This window comes from Amia ocellicauda, chromosome 10, assembly GCF_036373705.1.
Source record: "Amia ocellicauda isolate fAmiCal2 chromosome 10, fAmiCal2.hap1, whole genome shotgun sequence".
Lineage (NCBI taxonomy): Eukaryota > Metazoa > Chordata > Actinopteri > Amiiformes > Amiidae > Amia > Amia ocellicauda.
This window is the reverse complement of record NC_089859.1, coordinates 700,896-722,305: the sequence shown is the minus strand read 5'-3', so window position 1 is coordinate 722,305 and position 21,410 is coordinate 700,896. Positions and strand designations below refer to the sequence as shown.

Here is a 21,410-nt window from a genome sequence, read left to right as displayed (position 1 = left end):
AATTTCCTTTCCTTCAGGCTCGGTTTGTGCTCTGAGGCCATTAGCCTAAGTATTCCTCCGGGAATGTATTCAAATTAACTGGTTGTAGCTTCCGAAGCTAACCTTTCTACTTGGCCAGCTTGAGTTTACATCTCTGTGGATTAAAGGGATTTGGCTTCTCTCCAGAACTGAGCGTCACATGAAAGTCACGTGTGCAGCCACGGAGTTGGAGCCGCGGCTCTTTATTTATTACTACACTCTCGCCTGCCCTTGCCTTGAATATAAGAGCGATTAGTCTTTGGCCTCCCACTGAACTGGCTACGGTTTTGGCTCTCCTGAAATGCAAAGTAATCAGAGATCCTACCTTGGTATTACTATGTTGGAATGTTTTTATAGGCTTAGAAATATTCTTCTACTGTTCATTTTTCATTTTCAAAAGTTGGGGGGGGGGAGGTTTACATTTTCTAACATCTTCCTTCCCCCCAGAGTTATTTTCTAAGTTCCTAAGCAGTATCTGTGCAGGTAACATTAGAAACAGAGGTTCTTTGAGAGCAGGCGCCACTTCCTCACGCTGACCTGCCAAAACGCAGGTAGTTCTGTTACACGAGAGGTGCCTTCTCTCCCTTTAGCTCATTGTCTCCCTTTTCTAGCCTGCTGACAATGTTGCCAAGTTGTGCGTAACTCTGCGGTGCTGTGGGCCGCTCGGAGCAAGGCTCGGGCTATCACAGCCACTTAATCTGAGATCCGACCAGAACCTGAAAACCGGCCATCCACAGCGAGACACTCAGAAACTAGTTCAACAGCGCCGAGACTCCTGCCATCTCTCCAATAAGCAGAACTGCCTACACCACACACGTATACGCTATCTATACACAATATTCTATAGTGGTTGCTCTTAACGATCTATGGCTTTTTTCCTCCAGTCACTGATCTGGATGTAAATGAACTTTGTCTGTACGGTGCTTGCGTTTATATGATCATAGAAATGGTGAGCTGTTGAATGTACACATTACACCAGATCAGATGTGAAACCTGAAGTAATGGCTGTTGTGTTTGTGATCAGATGTGAAGAATCTCTGAATACTGGCCAGAAGACCTTTTAAAATCTCTTACATTTGGATTGTTCCAAGTGGGTCTTTGTTGAGTAAATGGTTCAGCACTTCACAAAGTGTTGCTTTGTTCTCTCTGTGAACTTAACAATGATTCCAGAACGAGCAAATCTGCCTGGAGGAGTTGAGTCCGTTCAAATCATTGTAGATCATTGTTGCCAAAGCTGTTCTTTCCTCAGGTCTACCTTTGGCCCTGTCTCCTTTTTGCACCAGCGACAGAGATTAGAGTCGGGGATTGTCTTTGGCTTTGGCTTTGAGATGAACAGCAACTTCACTTTGCTTTCTTGCGAGAGACGGGGTTATCTTATAGCATGTAAAGACGGTGGGGATTGTGAGTGAAGTCTAAGTCTGTCAAAAAGGAACTGTTCATTATGGATTCAGCTAAAACCTCAACATCACTACTAGAAAAGGTCTTGTTGAGCAAAAAAAGGGACCTAATTTCCCACTTTATTCCTACCTTTACTAAAGTGTGAAGACTGCATCTCATGTTGACCTCAATTTGTTACCTAAATTGCCTCCTTGATTTTGTCCTCCCACAGGTGTGGAAGGTGCTCTGCAGTTTTTGTATGTGCTTTGTATTTGTTTACCAATGGTAACTCAAAAACTGACCAGAAATAGACAAGAAGGCCATGTTTCCTTCTATTGAAAATGAAAATAGGTGTGACATGAATGGAAAATGGAAATTATAAAACTTTTAAATTTCACCAAATATTGTTTTTCTGCTCTATTGTTCATTATGAGGTAGCTAACCGTGATCAGTTCAAGTCAATGATAATTTTTATGGATTAAATTGCTAAATTGCTAAAAATTGCTGTTAAGCAGTAACCATTAAAGTCTAATATTAGTTCTGCATTAATGGTTGTTGAATAATTGGAGTAAAATTTAAATACAGCCGCCACAGAGCCTTTCAGATACCTTTCTCTCTTGTCATGATTGAATTTGAAAGCGTTAGATAATTGACAATTAGCTGCTTTGATTTTCGGGTTTTACTTGATCTAACCCAATTTCTATCCCCTGGATGCTATTTTCGGGATTTGTGTTAAACTGGGAAACTCCAGGAATCGTTGAAAGCGGCCGGTGAAAAATACACGTATGTGCACTTTGTGATTCAAATGCTATACAGGCAAGATGTGACACTGGTAACTGTAAACCGATTAGGCTAACTGTTCAAAATGTGGCTATATATGGCTATGTAATATATCTAGGGGTTGTGATTTTCATGTTTTAGTGACGTTTACGATAGTGTGGTTGTGCTGTTTTTCGTGTATTCTCCTTGCAGTTATAGGCGACTTGCAAATCTTAATAAATAAATTTTCTTAAATTGTTTTTCTATTTAATAATATCTTAAGTTATCTGTAACCTAGTGTAGTATTTTTATTATTTGTGGATGTGCTTATCAATGTAATTAAAACCAGATTTCTGTATACACCTCTCCAGTTACACTTGCATGCAGACTTTTTTTTTGTCTTAAATCAGCAGCTCCTGCTGTTGCATGGTCAGGTACATCTAGAGACTAATGTCCGTACTAGAAGCTGGGTCTGTCTCATTATGAAGTGTAAATACTGCTATTCCTGCCGCTGTGTTGCTACTCATTGTAATAGAAATGACAGCAAGGAAAATCATAAGTGATTACTAATAATAAAATCATCACTTTAAATGGATAATGAGTTGAATTGGTAACACACATCTTAGTCAAGGGCCATAATCTATTTGTGCATCTTTAATACATAACAAATCTATTTTGGTATGATGTCCTGGAGCCCTCTTGATTCAAAACGATGCGCTCGTGTTTCTAAATTGGAGGCCTGAAGTAATTAAATGGGGAAAACCACAGGAAAGAAAAACAACACTACAAGCAAACCTCGGCTCTAGTACAGTAGAGAGTAACAGCATTAAATGTGGTACCAACAAGAGCGCGTTGGACTCAGTGAGGCTCTGCCAGGATTTTATTTGAAGGGAATTCTGAGAAGAGAAACGGGAAATAAGATCTCATCCCTTTCCAAGTCCTGGCCGGCCTCGATCTGCTCTCCCCGTGGCAACTCAATGGTTTCCCTTGAGCTTCTGTCACATTTATTTTTTTCTTCTCCCTTTTTTCCTATTTTAAGCTGGAAACCGTTACTGTGGCAAGGATTACATACTGCTTTCTCATCTTTGAACATCTTGTGGGCCAAGGGCCTCTTTCTCTAACCACTCATTCATGCCTGCCCATTCTTTGCCGTCACGATGAGCAGGTTGTTGCCTCTCACCCGACTCCAGCAGAGAAAGCCCGCGAGGGGACTGCCAGGCTGCGGCAGCGTGTAACACACACCGAAAGTCTAAACCGTCTGGAGTATGGGGAACCGTTGTGCAGAAATTTCTCACTACAGCTTTAATGGTATGTGGATGCTTTACGAAGCACCATTTTAAGTGGCATATCAAAAAACAACAGCCAAAACAAAAAAGATGAAGAGGCATCCAAACGGAGGTATAAAGTTATACGACTTAAACGTATCTCAACTTATTATCTGATGTATTTCTGTGTTTCGGGGGAACAAAAGGTCTTTTTTTATTTTTGTTTCTTCTGCTGTAAAATGTGTTAATTCTGTCCTACTAATATACTACAAACACAATTCAGCGCTTTTCACTGTTGAGTTATTATAGCCATTATTATTTTTCCTGCTGAAAGCAAAAGATGAAGAAAAAGGGAAAAAAAATCACCTCTAGGATTTGTTGGTCTGTGCTGCGCAAAGCTTTGAAGCAAATCAGTATATCTTTCCCTTAAAGAAAACTATTATTTTCAGAAAGCCTTAACAATTACTGTAGAAAAGTCAAAAGCTGTCATGCTGGCTTGCTTAGTGAACCACACAGAGGAAGGGCTGTTAACTGTACACAACACAAGCTCTCTGCTGATGCTTACCACAGTACGCCCATACCGAATCAATCAGCAACCTATTCCTCATCAATTGGGATAATTAATAACAATGTTTTAATGTGTGTGGGTACAGGAGGTCCCACACACCGTGTAACCCTTGTAAGTCTTTTGAAAGACGGGCTTCAGGTTCTTGTTAAGTCTGCAGGCTGGCAGCAAAGACCAACTGCTTAAAAGTCACGCGGTTTTGCAGGCTGTCCCAGCGCAAAGGCGTTTCACAAAAGCGTCTCAAAAAGATGTGTGGCCTTGATTTCTGTGGAATCAGGATTCGCTTTGTGCTCCGGGTTCTAATAAACTTTGCCTTTGCATGGGGAGTTTTAAAACCTTCAGTTGAGAAGGCTTATTTTTAGAAACCTTATTGTGTACCACTTCAGGGCGGAATGACCCACTTAGCTGCATCGCTGATATTAGAGCAAGCGTATATGACCTACATTACACATTCCCCTTGAAAGAGAGTGCTGTTGGGCGGATGCGACGCATGATGAAGCGCCTACATTGAGACGACGTGGCCTGACAGCAGCTTCAGATCACCATCATGATAGTGTACATTGTCTTGTTCTCGTTTTTTGCAGTTATATACATTAACTGTTTTGTATTGTTTTCAACTCGGAGAAAGACATATCTTCCAGCTTTGTGTGTTACAGTATAGAGTGGCCACTGTCATACAGCTACATGGGCAAAGTGTTCACCAAACTAGACCCAACTCTGTTTCCCTCCTTCTGCTCGGTATGAAAATAAAATGGATTTCAACTTTTGTATGTGGGGGGGGGGCGGGGGGGCTACTAACTACAAAGTACATGCTTTTGCTTAAATTATATGCCTCACAAATTGAAACTGAGAGTGAAACGCAAGATCAATTGCAATATTTATCATTTTCTTTCTCATCCTCCCATGTTCTTCTAAATGGGTTTATAATTCCCCCTTAAATTGATTTCACCAAGATGATGAAATGTGAACTTAAGAAAAATAAAAGGCATCCCCCTTTTTAAAATAATGATCTCCCTGGAGAAGGAGACTGGAATTTACCAGGGAAGAAAAACAAAAACAAGAAACATCTGATGAAAAAGGTCACAGTGAAACCTTTCTGTGCAAAACATGTTTTCATGTCAAGAGGGAAAGATATTCATAGCATTATGGGATTAGAATGAAAAAATTAAAGGATTAAGGGGACATTTTTAAACTCGACTTCTGAACACATTCCTGTTCATTGGAATAATAATGAATTGGGAACGGTCTCTAAAGCAGGGGTTTCACTCCATAGGGAAATAGCTTTAGAATATGTGTGTCGCTCGCTCCAAAATCTCCCCGCAAAATTTCAATGATCTGTGAGGTCCTTGTGTGCGTTTGTTTTCTCCTGGAGCCCTGTGTTTTCTGCAAGGCATTTGAGGAAGATTGAGGAAGAGGTCACACTACACTGCCCTTGTAGGAGAGCCCTCTGTCTCTGACGTGTGATAATGCACGGAGAATTCAGAGTGGAAAAGTTTGCACAGGAATGCGTAGCAACATATCTTATTGGACTGATCCTCCTTTTCCCCAAAAAACTCCTCCTACACCTTTTCCATTCTGCTTCAGTGCAAATGATCCATTTCCAAAAAAATATAAAATCATGTGAGCTTCTGTATTGCTACGAACGTTGTATACAAAGATACTTTAAAGCCATAATAGTTTCAATCTATTGACTTCAACATCAGCATATTTCAGTCCATTTCAGTGTGTACATTTAATTCCCAAACTTTCTCCAAGACATTGCTTACCAGACATGCTGGGGAATCTTGAGCACAACAGAATTAGATCAGCTTTGTAAAATATAAATGCTTTAAATTTAAATTCAACCCAGTAGCTACACTTGTGAAAAAACAAGGCTTTTTAATTTATTTATTTGTGCTGCATTTTAAATTACGTTTAAGCAAGCCTATTAGGGCTGGGGAATTGCACTGCAATAATTAAATAAGACGCACTAAATGGATGCTAAAAGCCATTCTGTATTAAATGAGGACTTTTGTCTCAAATTAAATAATAGAAAGAGAACAACTTAAACTGAAACTCATCTAGAAATATTGTTTAGCAGAAAGAACCAATATATATATATATATATATATATATATATATATATATATATATATATATATATATATATATATATTAAATTAATAGTAATCCAAATCAGTTAGCAGGTGTGGTGAGAGTGCTGTAACATTCAGAGCTGTGTTTGATAAGGGACTAGGTTCAAAGGCACATCGACCCTTACCTGCTCCAGGATGGCGTTTATCCTCTCCACTTCACAGTCTATCAAGTAGCGTTTCTCCTGCCGCCTATCCATCTCCTCGATGATGCGCCGGAGCTCCTGGGGGTCGCTGATACTGCCCACAGAGCGTGCCGTCACCTGCCAGTTGTTGGCTACTGCCGACTCCATGATTGCTTGTAATATCGAGAAGCCTGCAAGGACAGGAAATAACATCATTTCAGACCCTTGTTTACTGGGAGAACTGGCTTTCGAGAGGTTTCGGTACAGAGATCTGGACTGAAGGACTTGTGGGTGGAAGTCATTGCTACAGTATCTGTTTCTAAAGTCTACTTGTACAAAGGGGTGTTACATATACAAATATATCGTACAATACTATCGTTTACTGCTCCAGAGGTTTTCTTCATACTTACTGTATTGCTTACAGCTGTTAGGACTCGGGCTCAAAAAATCACGGTCTACAGTACACAAACCAATACACAATTCCCCCTCCCACTGACGCATTTGAAATTATCTGTCACACAAACCAAAATGATGTAGGTAACTCCCACCCCTCATTATGAAGGCCATCTTAGATATTCAGTCATAAAGCCTTTAATTACACTGCAGAAAAATGAAAGGTAATAAAGCATGTAGGTCCTGGGATTGAATAGGCCAATATAATATATATGTTGAGATGATTCTAATTGAATGGTTATAATAGCTTTGATATATGACTTCTACAGATACAAAAATGCAAAACATTGTACAGACAGATTCATGTTTTATGACTACAGGACATATGGTATTAGTGGAGAAATGTAATGCGTTAAAGATCAGGATTTCGGTGTCTATATGTGTGTATATATAGTACATTCTTGGTTCCCATAACAACAAGTACAGCAGTGCCTTGGCAGTGTGTCTGGCTCACCGCCGTATCCAGAGACACTAATGTGTGCTTTTTAATAGTAGCTTGCGGTAATTACCTGAGTTTTTGTGCACATGGTTACACATGATATTTCGCTGAAAGATGATCTGCTGAGGAGGATGATTAATAATTGACTATATTGTATTATTATTATTACTACTTCTACTACTACTACTTTCAGGGACCGTGCTATTGACATTTCAGTGAGTTTCAATGATGAGTAACATTTAAAACTTGTTAGTTTAACCCATGACATGCCAACACGTCCACATTATAAGGGAGAGGATGGACCTTATCTCGGTGATGGTTTAATCTTGATGAAACGATGCCGCTGCTCTCACTCATGAACGGGCGAGTTTGATTGAATCTGTTCAGGATGTCTTATTGCGATAAAAATCAAGCACCGACAAAGTAGTTATGGAATAAATATATGCAGTGGTTTGCAAAAGTATTCAATCCCTCTCACATTCTGTTGCTTTAAAGCTTGCAATTGTGACGCTTTGAAGTAGGATTGAATGTGTTATATACACAACCTTCTCCAAATCAAAGCCAACACAAAAATAAATAAGTAAATCGATCATTCATATGAAATAAAAATGGAAAAGTCACTATTCAAACCCTTTGGTGTGACAAACCTACATTAATTCAGGTGCACATAATGACTAGCTACACAGTTAGCTGAACGGCCTCTGTCTGTTTGCTATAATAGTGGTTCTCAGGATTTCTCTGTGAGTTTCCTTGGTCAGGTACTGAATTTCAAGCAATGACTAAACCATGAAGACCAAGGAGCTTTCAGAGCAATTCAGGGATAAAATCATTGAAAAGCAAAGGTCAGGAGGAGGGTACATAAACATATCAAAGTCTCTGAACATCCCTGTGAGCACAGTGTACTCAATCATCAAGATATATGAGGTGCATTGTAGCACCCAGAGACTGCCTAGATCAGACCGTCCCTCCAAACTCAGCAGCCGGGCAATGAGGAAACCACTGTGGGGCCAACAACAACAGAAAGAGCCAAAAAACTAGCCTGCAAAAATGATTAATCTAAATTGGATTTTTTTTGTCTAAATGCCAAGCATTATGTTTGGTGCAGACCCAACACAGCACATCTTCCAGTCACCACCATCCCTACAGTCAAGCTTGGTGGCAGCATCATCTTAAGGGATGCTTCACCTCAGCAGGGACTGGAAAGCTTGTTAAAATTGAAGAAGAAATAGATGGATCAAAGTATAGGCAAATACTGGAGGAAAACCTGTTTCAGTCTGGTATAGTCCTGACTCGAGTCCTACGGAGAATCTGTGGTAAGACTTGAAAACTGCTGTCCTTAAGTGAACCCACAAGCAACTTGTGTTGAGCAAATCTAATAAGAGTGGGCACAAATTACACAAAGAATTACCCAAAAAGACTTGCAGCTGTAATTGCTTCCAACAAATAGTTATACTTATGCACTCCACATATTTCAGTTCTTTCCTCTTTAGTTCTTCCTGACATTTACTGTAAATTATCTTACTCTTAAAAGCCTTCAGTTTGAGCAATCAGGTTTTGAAGAAAATATTAAGTAAAAAAAATGTGCGTGCACCATTTTGTAACATTTTGGAACACCATAGGAAGGGTCTGAATGTGTGTGTGTTAATTAGCTAGAGTTTACTTTCTAGATAACTTTGAAAAGATGCAAAATGCTTCTGCTCTATCCAGTATGGAAATCAATATTCATGTTTGCGTGGTTGCTTGGGTATGAGTGGATTTGAGTATTGCGAAACCCCAACATACAATTAACCATTACATGGGCTTGGCTCCTGTGTTGATGACCGTGTGAGTTAAATTCTCTTTTTAAACCCATGCTCATTTGGCAGCCTATTGGATCTACAAAATGTGATATTTTAGACTGAGAAGCTGAAGCCTGTTGAATTCTCATTGTTTTTGCTGCTTTTATCATCAACACAAACCCAGACATTATTAGAGCTAAACATCTGAGGTACGACAACATCCATTCCCACTTTACTCGGCTTTACAGGAAGGCTCCCAAACTCGCTAAGAGCATCTTTCTCACTTCTTGATTTGTACTTGAGTCAAGGGGATAGTTTGTGATAAAATGCTAAAGGCATGTACATGTAAACTATTCAGAACTGCACAACACTCTTTTGTAGTTTTCAGTCTTAAACATCTTTTGGGATCTCTTTTGGGGGGCATGTCGTATTTATTCATTTCCATAACAGACGTCCTTACCCAGACTGAGTAGTGTAAAGAGAAGGCAGAGCTACAAGATTTGACTGACTGACAGAGAGGTTTAACATTAAGAAAAATTGATATTGCATCATTTAATTAGTGGGATCAGAAGCAAATGATTTACAATGATTTGCTTGGGAAAGGAGAAAACTACTGTATATTTATGAAAAACAAAACAAAATGAACAGCTGTTAGATAGTTTTTATGTAAACTATCTCTCCCAGATTACCAACAATTACCATTTTGCAATACTGATCTGCTTAATATAATGGATACGTTTAAAGGTAATAGGGACCATTATCCCTGCATAATGAAATACTCTGGCAATAGATACTAGATACCAGTTACACAATACACTGTGGCGCTATAGGATACCGCAGTAATCTCCAAAACCACGTTTAACACAAAGTCATTCAAAAAATGAAAAGTAAATTAATTGACCCCATAATCCTCATATTTCTGAGACAAAGTTTATACGCGGCAACATCACTGCAAGTCGGGCCGAATTACAGTAGCTCATTAAGCAGAGACAATGCTATTGTTGGGAAATTAATGTGCGCCGCGCTCTCCTTTTCTGCCCATTATCTTTCTATTAAGCGCAACCGATTGGTATCTCTCCAAGTTTCCATGCAGATGAGCGGCGGCACAATGCTCTGCCCGAGCCACTCCGCACATCCGAAAGAAATGCTGATTCCAGAAAATGATAAATGATATTCCTGACAAGGAGGCAGTGACTGGGGATTATGCTAATGTTTGGATGAAGCAGAGCTAGACTGGAGGAGAGGAGAGGAGAAGAGAGGAGAGGAGCGCTCCGGAGCACATTTCCACCCTGCTGCACCACTCTGCTCACTGCAGTGTCTCTGCTCGCCACGTTGCCTGCATAGCGCGGACAGCTGGAGATGAACAGTGGCTCGGATTTAACCACAGCTCTGTCTCCTCGGCATATGTGAAGGTGCCTTATAGTTGTATGTATGTGCTTCTGCCATTGCGCTCTCACTCCTCTTCCCCCTGCGCTGCGGCCCTTTGGTGGAGCCGGGATTTTGGTGGAGCCCGAGGTTGAACATCACTCTTTGGGTCTGGGGGTGAAGAACAATGTGTTGCCCTCTCTCGCTCCCTACAGATTTCAAAACAGAATTTTTTCCCAGTCCAACTCTACCGCTAGACATTAAGCACAATGACAAAACTGATGTTTGTATTCTGCTGCTTGTCTGTCGCCTGATGTAAAATGAATTAATCCCTGTAATGTGTGACATTTTATACGTTACCAACTGCTGCTTTTCATAAAGGGATTTTGGAGGATTTAAGACATTATTCCTTCACACAAGCTCTGTTTTCCTTTCTTTCTCATCCCTTGCTCCTAAGCTGATTGCAGAAGTTGTGGATTCAGACATCACTTATATGATATTTAATATCAAAGGTGTAGCGTTCCATTGAGTTTAAATAATAGTTGTTTTTTTCCCCTTTTGCATTTCAGAATATTTAAAGGTTTTAGTGACATTTATGGGAAATATCTGGTTTACAAACACAAAATTAGGAGGAAATGAGATTCCCTTTATTTTCATTGTTATGTTTGCTTCCACAACTGAAATAAATTAAAATGCCATTCAGAATTACCACTCCAAAGAGCAGGAGGTGGGCCTGTTTTGAGTCCTTGAATTGGGAGAGGGGATTAAAGCTGTCCAGATCTTGCATTGCAGAAATTAAGAAAGTTAATGCACTATCAAGGTCTTTTCTCCCCATTCTTCCTTTGTCTTTTCTTTCTTTCTTGTGAAAAGCACATGCGTGTACAGGGCAAAGCCAAGAGTGTGCTGCTATTTCAGAGCAAAAGTCCGTATGGTGATGTCTACTTCAGTGTCTGTTTTGAGGTTATCTGTCACTGCTGTATAAGTTATAGCTTTCAAATGTCATGTAAGACCATTGATAAATGATGAAAAGTCAACTGGTGCAAAAGCAGTGACTTTTACACACACACACACATATATATATATATATATATATACACTCACCTAAAGGATTATTAGGAACACCTGTTCAATTTCTCATAAATGCAATTATCTAACCAAACAATCACATGGCAGTTGCTTCAATGCATTTAGGGGTGTGGTCCTGGTCAAGACAATCTCCTGAACTCCAAACTGAATGTCTGAATGGGAAAGAAAGGTGATTTAAGCAATTTTGAGCGTGGCATGGTTGTTGGTGCCAGATGGGCCGGTCTGAGTATTTCACAATCTGCTCAGTTACTGGGATTTTCACGCACAACCATTTCTAGGGTTTACAAAGAATGGTGTGAAAAGGGAAAAACATCCAGTATGCGGCAGTCCTGTGGGCGAAAATGCCTTGTTGATGCTAGAGGTCAGAGGAGAATGGGCCGACTGATTCAAGCTGATAGAAGAGCAACTTTGACTGAAATAACCACTCGTTACAACCGAGGTATGCAGCAAAGCATTTGTGAAGCCACAACACGTACAACCTTGAGGCGGATGGGCTACAACAGCAGAAGACCCCACCGGGTACCACTCATCTCCACTACAAATAGGAAAAAGAGGCTACAATTTGCACAAGCTCACCAAAATTGGACAGTTGAAGACTGGAAAAATGTTGCCTGGTCTGATGAGTCTCGATTTCTGTTGAGACATTCAGATGATAGAGTCAGAATTTGGCGTAAACAGAATGAGAACATGGATCCATCATGCCTTGTTACCACTGTGCAGGCTGGTGGTGGTGGTGTAATGGTGTGGGGGATGTTTTCTTGGCACACTGTAGGCCCCTTAGTGCCAATTGGGCATCGTTTAAATGCCACGGCCTACCTGAGCATTGTTTCTGACCATGTCCATCCCTTTATGACCACCATGTACCCATCCTCTGATGGCTACTTCCAGCAGGATAATGCACCATGTCACAAAGGTCGAATCATTTCAAATTGGTTTCTTGAACATGACAATGAGTTCACTGTACTAAACTGGCCCCCACAGTCAGCAGATCTCAACCCAATAGAGCATCTTTGGGATGTGGTGGAACGGGAGCTTCGTGCCCTGGATGTGCATCCCACAAATCTCCATCAACTGCAAGATGCTATCCTATCAATATGGGCCAACATTTCTAAAGAATGCTTTCAGCACCTTGTTGAATCAATGCCACGTAGAATTAAGGCAGTTCTGAAGGCGAAAGGGGGTCAAACACAGTATTAGTATGGTGTTCCTAATAATCCTTTAGGTGAGTGTATATATATATATATATTTTTTTTTTAGTACGTGCAAGGACTACAACATACAATGTAGGGAAGCAATGAAAAAGGCAAACACAATGCTAGGGTATATTGTCAAAAGTGTAGAGTTGAGAACAAGGGCAGTGATGTTCAGACTGTACAATGCACTAGTTAGAGCTCATCTGGATACTGTGGACAGTTCTGGGCTCCACACTTCAAGAAAGATATCGCTGCTCTAGAGGCAGTTCAGAGGAGAGCAACCAGACTTATTCCAGGTCTGAAGGGAATGTCCTACTGAGAGACTGAGGAACTGAACCTTTTCACCCTGGAACAGAGGAGACTACGTGGGGACTTGATCCAAGTCTTCAAAATCATGAAAGACATCGACCACATCAAACCAGAGGAGCTTTTCCAGATCAGCAGGGACACACGCACCCGGGGACACAAATGGAAATTGGGCTTCAAGACATTCAAGACAGAAAACAGGAGACACTTCTTCACACAGAGAGGCGTCACAATCTGAACAAACTCCCCAGCGATGTGGCTGAAGCTGAAAGTTTGGGAACATTCAAAAACAGACTGGATAGGATCCTTGATCACTTAGTTATTAATGGACACCAAACGAGCACGATGGGGCGAATGGCCTCCTCTCGTTTGGACACTTTCTTATGTTTCTTATGTGTCTTAATACAGCTCTGATATTCCTGGCATCTTGTGTGACATACAGCTATTCATTAGAGACTCATAGAACATCAATGAAAAGCAATAAAATCTAATAATAACACATATATCACTGCCTCTTCCTTCTGCTATTTATGCTACTGTTACGAATGCTTGTACACAGATACACACACATACACAGCCCATGTAAGTATTCTGACCAGAATCCGAAATGTAGGAATTGAACTCAGCAGTTCGAGTGTGTCCTGCTTTCATGTTTCCGCAGTCGTGCTGTTACCCTTGTTCCATATGCGTGAAATATTGTAGAGAATATGTGTAGATTACAAGCTTGAGTGCATATTTATATTTACCGTTAATTGTACAGGAAATATAAGTTATTTACACACCTGCAGCAGTACTGCTGTGCTGAAACACCTAAGCGCTGGTCTCTTGTGTTCAGTTGCTGCAACCAGATCCAGTTAAGAATGTAACTGGGTCAGCACGGCCTCTTTGGGAGCAGCTTTTGGTTTTTTCTCAGTACAGTTGAGTTTTCTAGGAAGGTCGTCCCCTTTTTGTTGGTTATGTTCCCATGGTCTGGTTCTTACATATGTTTGTTGTAGTATTTCAAGTAAGTTACTATTTTTTGCGGTGTTTGTTTTTGTGTGTTTTTTTCGCAGTTTGTTTATTTTTGCCATTGTTGACCACAGACATGGACAGATTTTCCGGTCTGACACATGTTCATGCAGAATAAATTAATCTGAACTGTGTAATTTCCATTCTGTGCTCTCAGAACAGTGGACACTGACTTTATAAAACTAGTGTTTGTCATCTGATAAAATAATTCAGGCGTTTACAAAAAGGCAGAAGTTATTCATATACGCAAATGTGTTTGAGAAATGAAATCAAAAAGTAAAGGCTGACATTTAATACTAGATTAGTGATACGTGATGTCAAGTAAGTGCTTTTTTTCCTTTTATTTTTTTGCTTTACAAAGAATGTGTTTTTCCAGGCTTGTGAGTCATCAACAAGAGGGAATCTTACCAGGAAGCGCATGGCTGTCAGGTATTGTTTTGGCTAATTTATTTCATGAGTCATGTACTGAGGCAGGAAAAAAACATGAAACAAAACAAGAAACTCAGATGTAAAAACATGGAGCTGTCCAGAGCAGGCATTTCAGATCATATTTTAAAAGATTTGGTGGAGATGGAGAGATGTATTAATTTAGAGAGAGATTTCTAGATATCTGCCACACATGCTGCCATAACTGGTTTGGGAATGATGGAGGTTATAGCCTAGTAATATTTTTTCCTTGGTGTTTGAAGCCATAAAACCAAAAGGAAGTTTGAAAATACACTAGGAAATAACCTGTAGCACTTTCATAACAGGGTTATATTAAAAAGTAGCATGAGTTTATGTACAATTCCTTGTGAAATTGGGTGTGGGTTTTGCATTTTGCCTTTCAAACTCACTATTGAATTGGACCTTGCTTGGTCTGCAAACTGATTTTCTTACTGTGTGGCATTTTCTTTTTTTGTAAAAAGAAAAATGTGTGGGGGAAAATGAAACGAAGGGTTAATCCTGTATTTCTCAGGACACGATTCTGTCAGAGGGATATTTAGTAAACAGCAAACAGATGAATCCTCAGAGATACAGACAAAGAGGTAGTTTTTTGGTTATTATTCCATGTCTTGGCTCCTTTGGGAAAAACAAAACAAGTTTGACTAAGCTGAAAGGATGGTACAGAATTTGAGTTCATCTTTAAAGTGAAGCATTATCCAAACAGACTGACTACATTTGCATTCACGGATACAAGCATATCGACGAATCTCACATTTTCAGGCAGATGGGGGGCTGGTTATTAGCAAAGCAATTAAAGCACCTGGTGGAGATGACTTTTCAAACAGTAACTTTTAATAGAACCTTTCTTTTGCTTGCTATGACATGTTTCTTAATTATTATTATTATTGTTGTTGTTGTTGTTGATTTATTCCTTAGCAGACACCCTTACCCAGGGCAGTGACAGTTTTCACAAGAAACATTTTTAGCATCCTCTCTGTGTGTTGTAATTGTCAAGGTATGGAGTGAATCTTTGTGTGTGCTTTAATCCTTCACTCTCCCACTGAGACTGCCAATCCACAAACAAGATGAGAAACAATGTGCGTCTGTTTGTTGGTGTGATTGTGCCACAGCTCGTTGATGACTGTGAATGCAATCCACCATGATTGTGTGGTAATTTCAGTTATACCTTTGTAGCCTCGTCTTATATGAATAAATGATTCCACATGGTACACTACATATACAGTGCTGTGCCAGTAAAAGTAAAATAATTTGAAACAGGATAAACTAGTTTGGATCTGTCCAAGACTGGGGTTGGACACTTCAGTGTCCTATATATTACATAAATAATATTTGAATGGTGAAAACCTTACGGACAATCTCTGTTTAACTCTCCATGTAAAGAAAACAACAGGCATATTCTGAAAAAAGTGGAAACAGCAACTGGGGGGTCATTCGTGTCAGGTTTCAATTTTAGAAATCTAACCAATCACAATTCAGCTCGTACCCGCATCGCCAATGTCGACAAACATCAACCACCTAGCTGCCGAATCTGATGGATTTCTAATTGCAGAGGTGTCAGTGCATACCGAGCACTGAGAAAACTGATATGATCTCCAAGGTCACATCAAAACAAAAAAATATAGTGAGTGAAATCAGTCCCAACATGAATTCCTTTGTTTATCAAATATTTTGTTCTTGTTTTGCACCTTGACATTTGCATATGACATTCCTCTGTGCTGTATACTTTAAAAAAATAAAGCTGTCCCTCTGTACTGAAAACGTTCATATTGAAATCTAGTAGTGTATTAGAAAATAATTTAAAACCATATTTTATTGCCATATATATGATTATTTTACATGCAAGTACGAAAAGTATAGTCTGGGGGAAGCTTAATAATTTAAAAATCAAAGGACAATCTCATTAAAGATGTGGCGTAATTAGGCTATAAAATAGAGCGATGGGTTTCATATTGCAGTTTGATAACTGCATAAAAACAGTAGGCTATATTAAGTTATGTACTGTGTAGAGTTGTCTTTATTGAGGTGAATGTTTGATACAATTCTCGAGCGAATGGCATCAGACAGTGTCTTCACACTGTGCATGTTTGTTTTGTTTTTGCATTTCTGTTTTTAAACCAAGAAACATATAATCATTGCACAGGTGAATCGAGAAAGGCACGGTTATTTCTGCATTTTGTGTCTGTGATTTGGTTCTCCTAAAGTACAATTCTGTAAAATAAATCTCTCTCCATCCACCCCCAACGCCTGCGTATAATATACTTCTAATTTCAGGGAAATTGTGTAATTTTAGTTTGTCTGATTTATAAGTCTTTACTGGCTGAAATGCATCTTGTCATAGAAGAACAATTAAACACTATAAACACACAGCAAAGGTGAGAGGGCAGAAACATAAAATAAACATTAGATGGCAATTATATACCATCATTATCTCCCCAAAAAAATGAGCTATGCAACTCAACTGCTTAAGTCACTCTTATTACATTTTTTCAAAGCGGGTTTCTTTCTTGTCCGATGATCAATAATCTGAAATATTTTCTCCCATCATTGCCAACTAGCTGCTCATGAGTTAATTAGTTGCTGCTAGTGGCAGCAATTAAACAGTCGCATTTCAAAGCAGTCTCTACTCTGCAGGCATCAGAAAAGCCCACACCACCTTGAGAAGACAACCCAAGCTGTTGTGCTGTGATTTCTTCACATCTTTATGACTAACAGGATTTTGTTAATTGAAAATAACTTCCCTTTTACATGTTACATGATTTGTAAAGGAAAAAATACCTTTTAAGACATTTGAAATCAGATCTGAGGTGGAGATATATTTTGATCGATACTGCAAAATCAGCCAAGGAAATACAAATAAATGATCAGGCTTATGAATGTGTTAATTAGTTAGGTGTATTCTGTGTCGTAGTAAAATGTCTTTTAAGCCTCTTACAGGTCTTGTAAGAATTGTTTGTATTGAAGTTAAGATGGTTGTCAATCACAGCCTGCATACAGTGAGGGAAAAAAGTATTTGATCCCCTGCTGATTTTGTACGTTTGCCCACTGACAAAGAAATGATCAGTCTATAATTTTAATGGTAGGTGTATTTTAACAGTGAGAGACAGAATAACAACAAAAAAATCCAGAAAAACGCATTTCAAAAAAGTTATAAATTGATTTGCATGTTAATGAGTGAAATAAGTATTTGACCCCTTCGACTTAGTACTTGGTGGCAAAACCCTTGTTGGCAATCACAGAGGTCAGACGGTTCTTGTAGTTGGCCACCAGGTTTGCACACATCTCAGGAGGGATTTTGTCCCACTCCTCTTTGCAGATCCTCTCCAAGTCATTAAGGTTTCGAGGCTGATGTTTGGCAACTCGAACCTTCAGCTCCCTCCACAGATTTTCTATGGGATTAAGGTCTGGAGACTGGCTAGGCCACTCCAGGACCTTAATGTGCTTCTTCTTGAGCCACTCCTTTGTTGCCTTGGCTGTGTGTTTTGGGTCATTGTCATGCTGGAATACCCATCCACGACCCATTTTCAATGCCCTGGCTGAGGGAAGGAGGTGACTATGGTCCCAGCTGCCTTGAGATTATTAACAAGATCCTCCCGTGTAGTTCTGGGCTGATTCCTCACCGTTCTCATGATCATTGAAACTCCACGAGGTGAGATCTTGCATGGAGCCCCAGACCGAGGGAGACTGACAGTTATTTTGTGTTTCTTCCATTTGCGAATAATCGCACCAACTGTTGTCACCTGCTCACCAAGCTGCTTGGCGATGGTCTTGTAGCCCATTCCAGCCTTGTGTAGGTCTACAATACTGTCCCCGACATCCTTGGACAGCTCTTTGGTCTTGGCCATGGTGGAGAGTTTGGAATCTGATTGATTGATTGCTTCTGTGGACAGGTGTCTTTTATACAGGTAACGAGCTGAGATTAGGAGCACTCCCTTTAAGAGAGTCTCAGCTCGTTACCTGTATAAAAGACACCTGGGAGCCAGAAATCTTGCTGATTGATAGGGGATCAAATACTTATTTACCTCATCAACATGCAAATCAATTTATAACTTTTTTGAAATGTGTTTTTATGGATTTTTTTGTTGTTATTGTGTCTCTCACTGTTAAAATACACCTACCATTAAAATTATAGACTGATCATTTCTTTATCAGTGGGCAAACGTACAAAATCAGCAGGGGATCAAATACTTTTTTCCCTCACTGTAGAATTTCACACTTTCTCTCATCACAAAGTCTAATTCCAAATTAACATTCATTTAGAGTGCTGCTGACATTGATCAAAATGCTAAGAGTGAAATCCAAGGAGATGGAATCTGGGGATGGCAAATATGCATCAGAAAATTATTATTATATGGAAGTCAGTATAAAAGTAGTTGTGGCAACTCATGTTTTAAACCGACAGTGCCTGATTAAACTAAAAGAGTAGACAGTATATATTGGTTTGTTTTGCTTTTTCACATCTGAAGCTTTGCAATATCCATGATGGGTGTTTATATATGTGTTGTTTTCAGTTCTGTCATTAAGATTCAGTTTTCCAACAAAAACTAATAATGCAAAAATGTAAAAAGTGGTTGCATGTAAACTAGTGAAGGTATGACATTATTGCATCGTGATTTGGAGGCTGCAGAGGAAGCACAGTGCAGTTAAGCCCGAGCCACAAACAGGGACGACTTCATTTCCTTTCCCCCTGCTTGCAGAAGTCATGCACAGAATTACGTCTCAAAGCATCCTCTGCCAACAGAAATGCATGACGGAGGTTTGCCACTCTTGGGCTGATGGCCATTTTAAGCATTAGCTGATCAAAGCCAGTAATCTGGTTGTGGCCGTGCCAAAGAGTCATCTAGTAACCGTGTGTTTTATTGATAAGACGGAGCCACATTGTAAAGTACTACTACCTCCTTATCAAAGCAAATCACAACAACATTATAAGCTTAAATTGCTTGCTATGCAGACAAGAACAGTATATATTCTTTTGATACTAGTCCAAATGGTTATTCCATACTATACTATTACTGTTCTGCAGGAATCTGATAGTCCTAATGAACTTTTCCTGGGTCATAAAATAGTTACAGCCTCATTTCTGTTCAGTTATCTTATTATTTTATTATTATTATTATTATTATTATTATTAAAAGGCAAAGCATTTTATCATATTTCGAGCTGTGCTTTTTAAGTGGACCCCTAGATCTCCAGATATAGGTAGTGCTCCTCTACGGTTCTTTGATTCGCTGTTCTCTGTTCTGTTCCTCGTTGAGTTGAACATTTGAAAACTGCAAAGCACGTTTGGTACTGAAGACATCACTGAAGCCTGTGAACAGCACTAACTTCTTCACTAACGTCTACTTCATCAATACAGCTACACGAGAGAACCAGAAAAGACATTTGCATCATAACATGACAGAACATCATATCTGTGTAAATCTGTGTATTTTCAGAGTAATTCGTAAAGCTAAAAATGTGTTGGACACGAGGGAAAGTGTCCATTGTCTCCAGCCAGTGGATTTTACAGATTACAAAATGTAATTTGGGATACAGATGTTTTAACCCCCCACATGTACTACCTTAATGTGTTTATAGTCATTAAAATACCACAGTTGAGCCAGATGAAATTCAATCCACCATGTTTATTCCTTTGAAGCTTTTGAACGTTGCAGCCATTGCCTACTGAGTCCGAGTGAGTTCTCTTATTGGTGTAACTCCTGCCTTGTAGTCCAGAGATAACTCTGACGGACTGGGACTCTTCTCGGGGGCATTTCAGTCATGCTTTTATTGTGGTTCCAGGAGTTACAACATTGCATTCGAGACTTGTGTGACTGTGGTAGTTTTCTTCTCCTTTCAGAAAATAAGCCTCTTTAATCGCTTTTCTATGACTAGATGCCGACAGTGATGAATCCCTTCAACTCCACCGCGATTTCCCCCACAGGATGTTCTCCAGTGCTGTGTTTAACATTTCATACTTATTAGCAACATTTTTATTCTCAGTTTGCACATTTTTGCAGTTAGTGATATTAAATTGAATTTCCCTGTACCGGTCCGTGTCTCTCTATCCTCTGGATCTGCTTGCATTTTCATAGGAGCCTCTAGGGCTGGTGGCGCGCTCTCGTGTTTTCTCTTCGTCAGTTTACTTTGAATCCTCTGATTCAGGTTCACAGGTTTTCTGCTTCTCAGCTCCTGGATGATGCTTCTCTCAAAATCATTCTCTGTCACACGGTTTAGCCAGGTCTTCCATGTGACCGAAGCAGGACTGTTCATTTTGATTCAAATCTGAAAACGAGTCCTTTTAATGCGGAATCTTTCTCTATTCTCTACAACTGTATGTGCAAAGCATATACGTCAAGGAGATTTATAATAATGATAATAATAATTACCCAGGGCACTCAGTAAACTGTTTTATTATCTGGAATTGTAGGGATAAGATTGGTACCTCCGAATATATTAGCTATGACTTTCTCATTATGCCAATATTTCCTCTCTCATTCCTCACCTAATTTTGAGAGTAAATGCTTGTGTTTTTTACATTGTTTCAGGTCTGATCAGCTCTGGTATGACAACCCAGCAGAAAGTCTCCTCTGTGATGGATGGTGAGTCTGTGTTTGGTCTACGTTCCCATTATCCTTGATGAATACTTTACTGACAGAGATCAAGCAGACTGAAGCCCGCATCACTCGGGTCCCTTTAGGTGGCATTTATAGATCCCGATCCAGGATAATAAATTACTACGTCTCTTAAAGTGTGTGGCTTTCAAAAGAGGAGATTTTTTTTTTCTTTTCTCACCACTTTATTTATAGGCTTATGACATAATGCATCAGAGAAATAACTAATAACATACAAATTAATCAGCCTCCTTTGGAAGAAGCTGTCAATATCCTTTGGCAATGGCCGTCTTGTAAAGTGCATTACCAGATGGGCTGTCTCTCACCACCTCCAGTCGTGCAACATGCTTATGAAACACGCAGATGAGACTTCGCCCGCAAACATCGCTGACCCTTCTTTTTCTTTTCTTGTTTTCTTTTTTTTGTTGGCTGTTTTTTGTTCCGCTGAGTGCTTTGATAACTACACTGACCATCTGCTTTAACACTTTAATGGTTAAGCAAAAC

The 21,410-nt window shown here is 39.6% G+C and overlaps 1 protein-coding gene across 3 annotated transcripts in view; it reads right to left on the bottom strand.

Annotated features, from left to right (window-relative positions):
• gria3b (glutamate receptor, ionotropic, AMPA 3b) overlaps positions 1 to 21,410 on the bottom strand; it is a 119,742-nt gene that overhangs the window by 54,296 nt on the left and 44,036 nt on the right. For all 3 annotated transcript variants that reach the window (XM_066714672.1, XM_066714673.1, XM_066714674.1), the window contains exon 4: positions 6,245 to 6,432. In XM_066714672.1, coding sequence (XP_066570769.1) covers positions 6,245 to 6,432 — 188 coding nt within the window. The remainder of the gene's footprint in view (positions 1 to 6,244; positions 6,433 to 21,410) is intronic.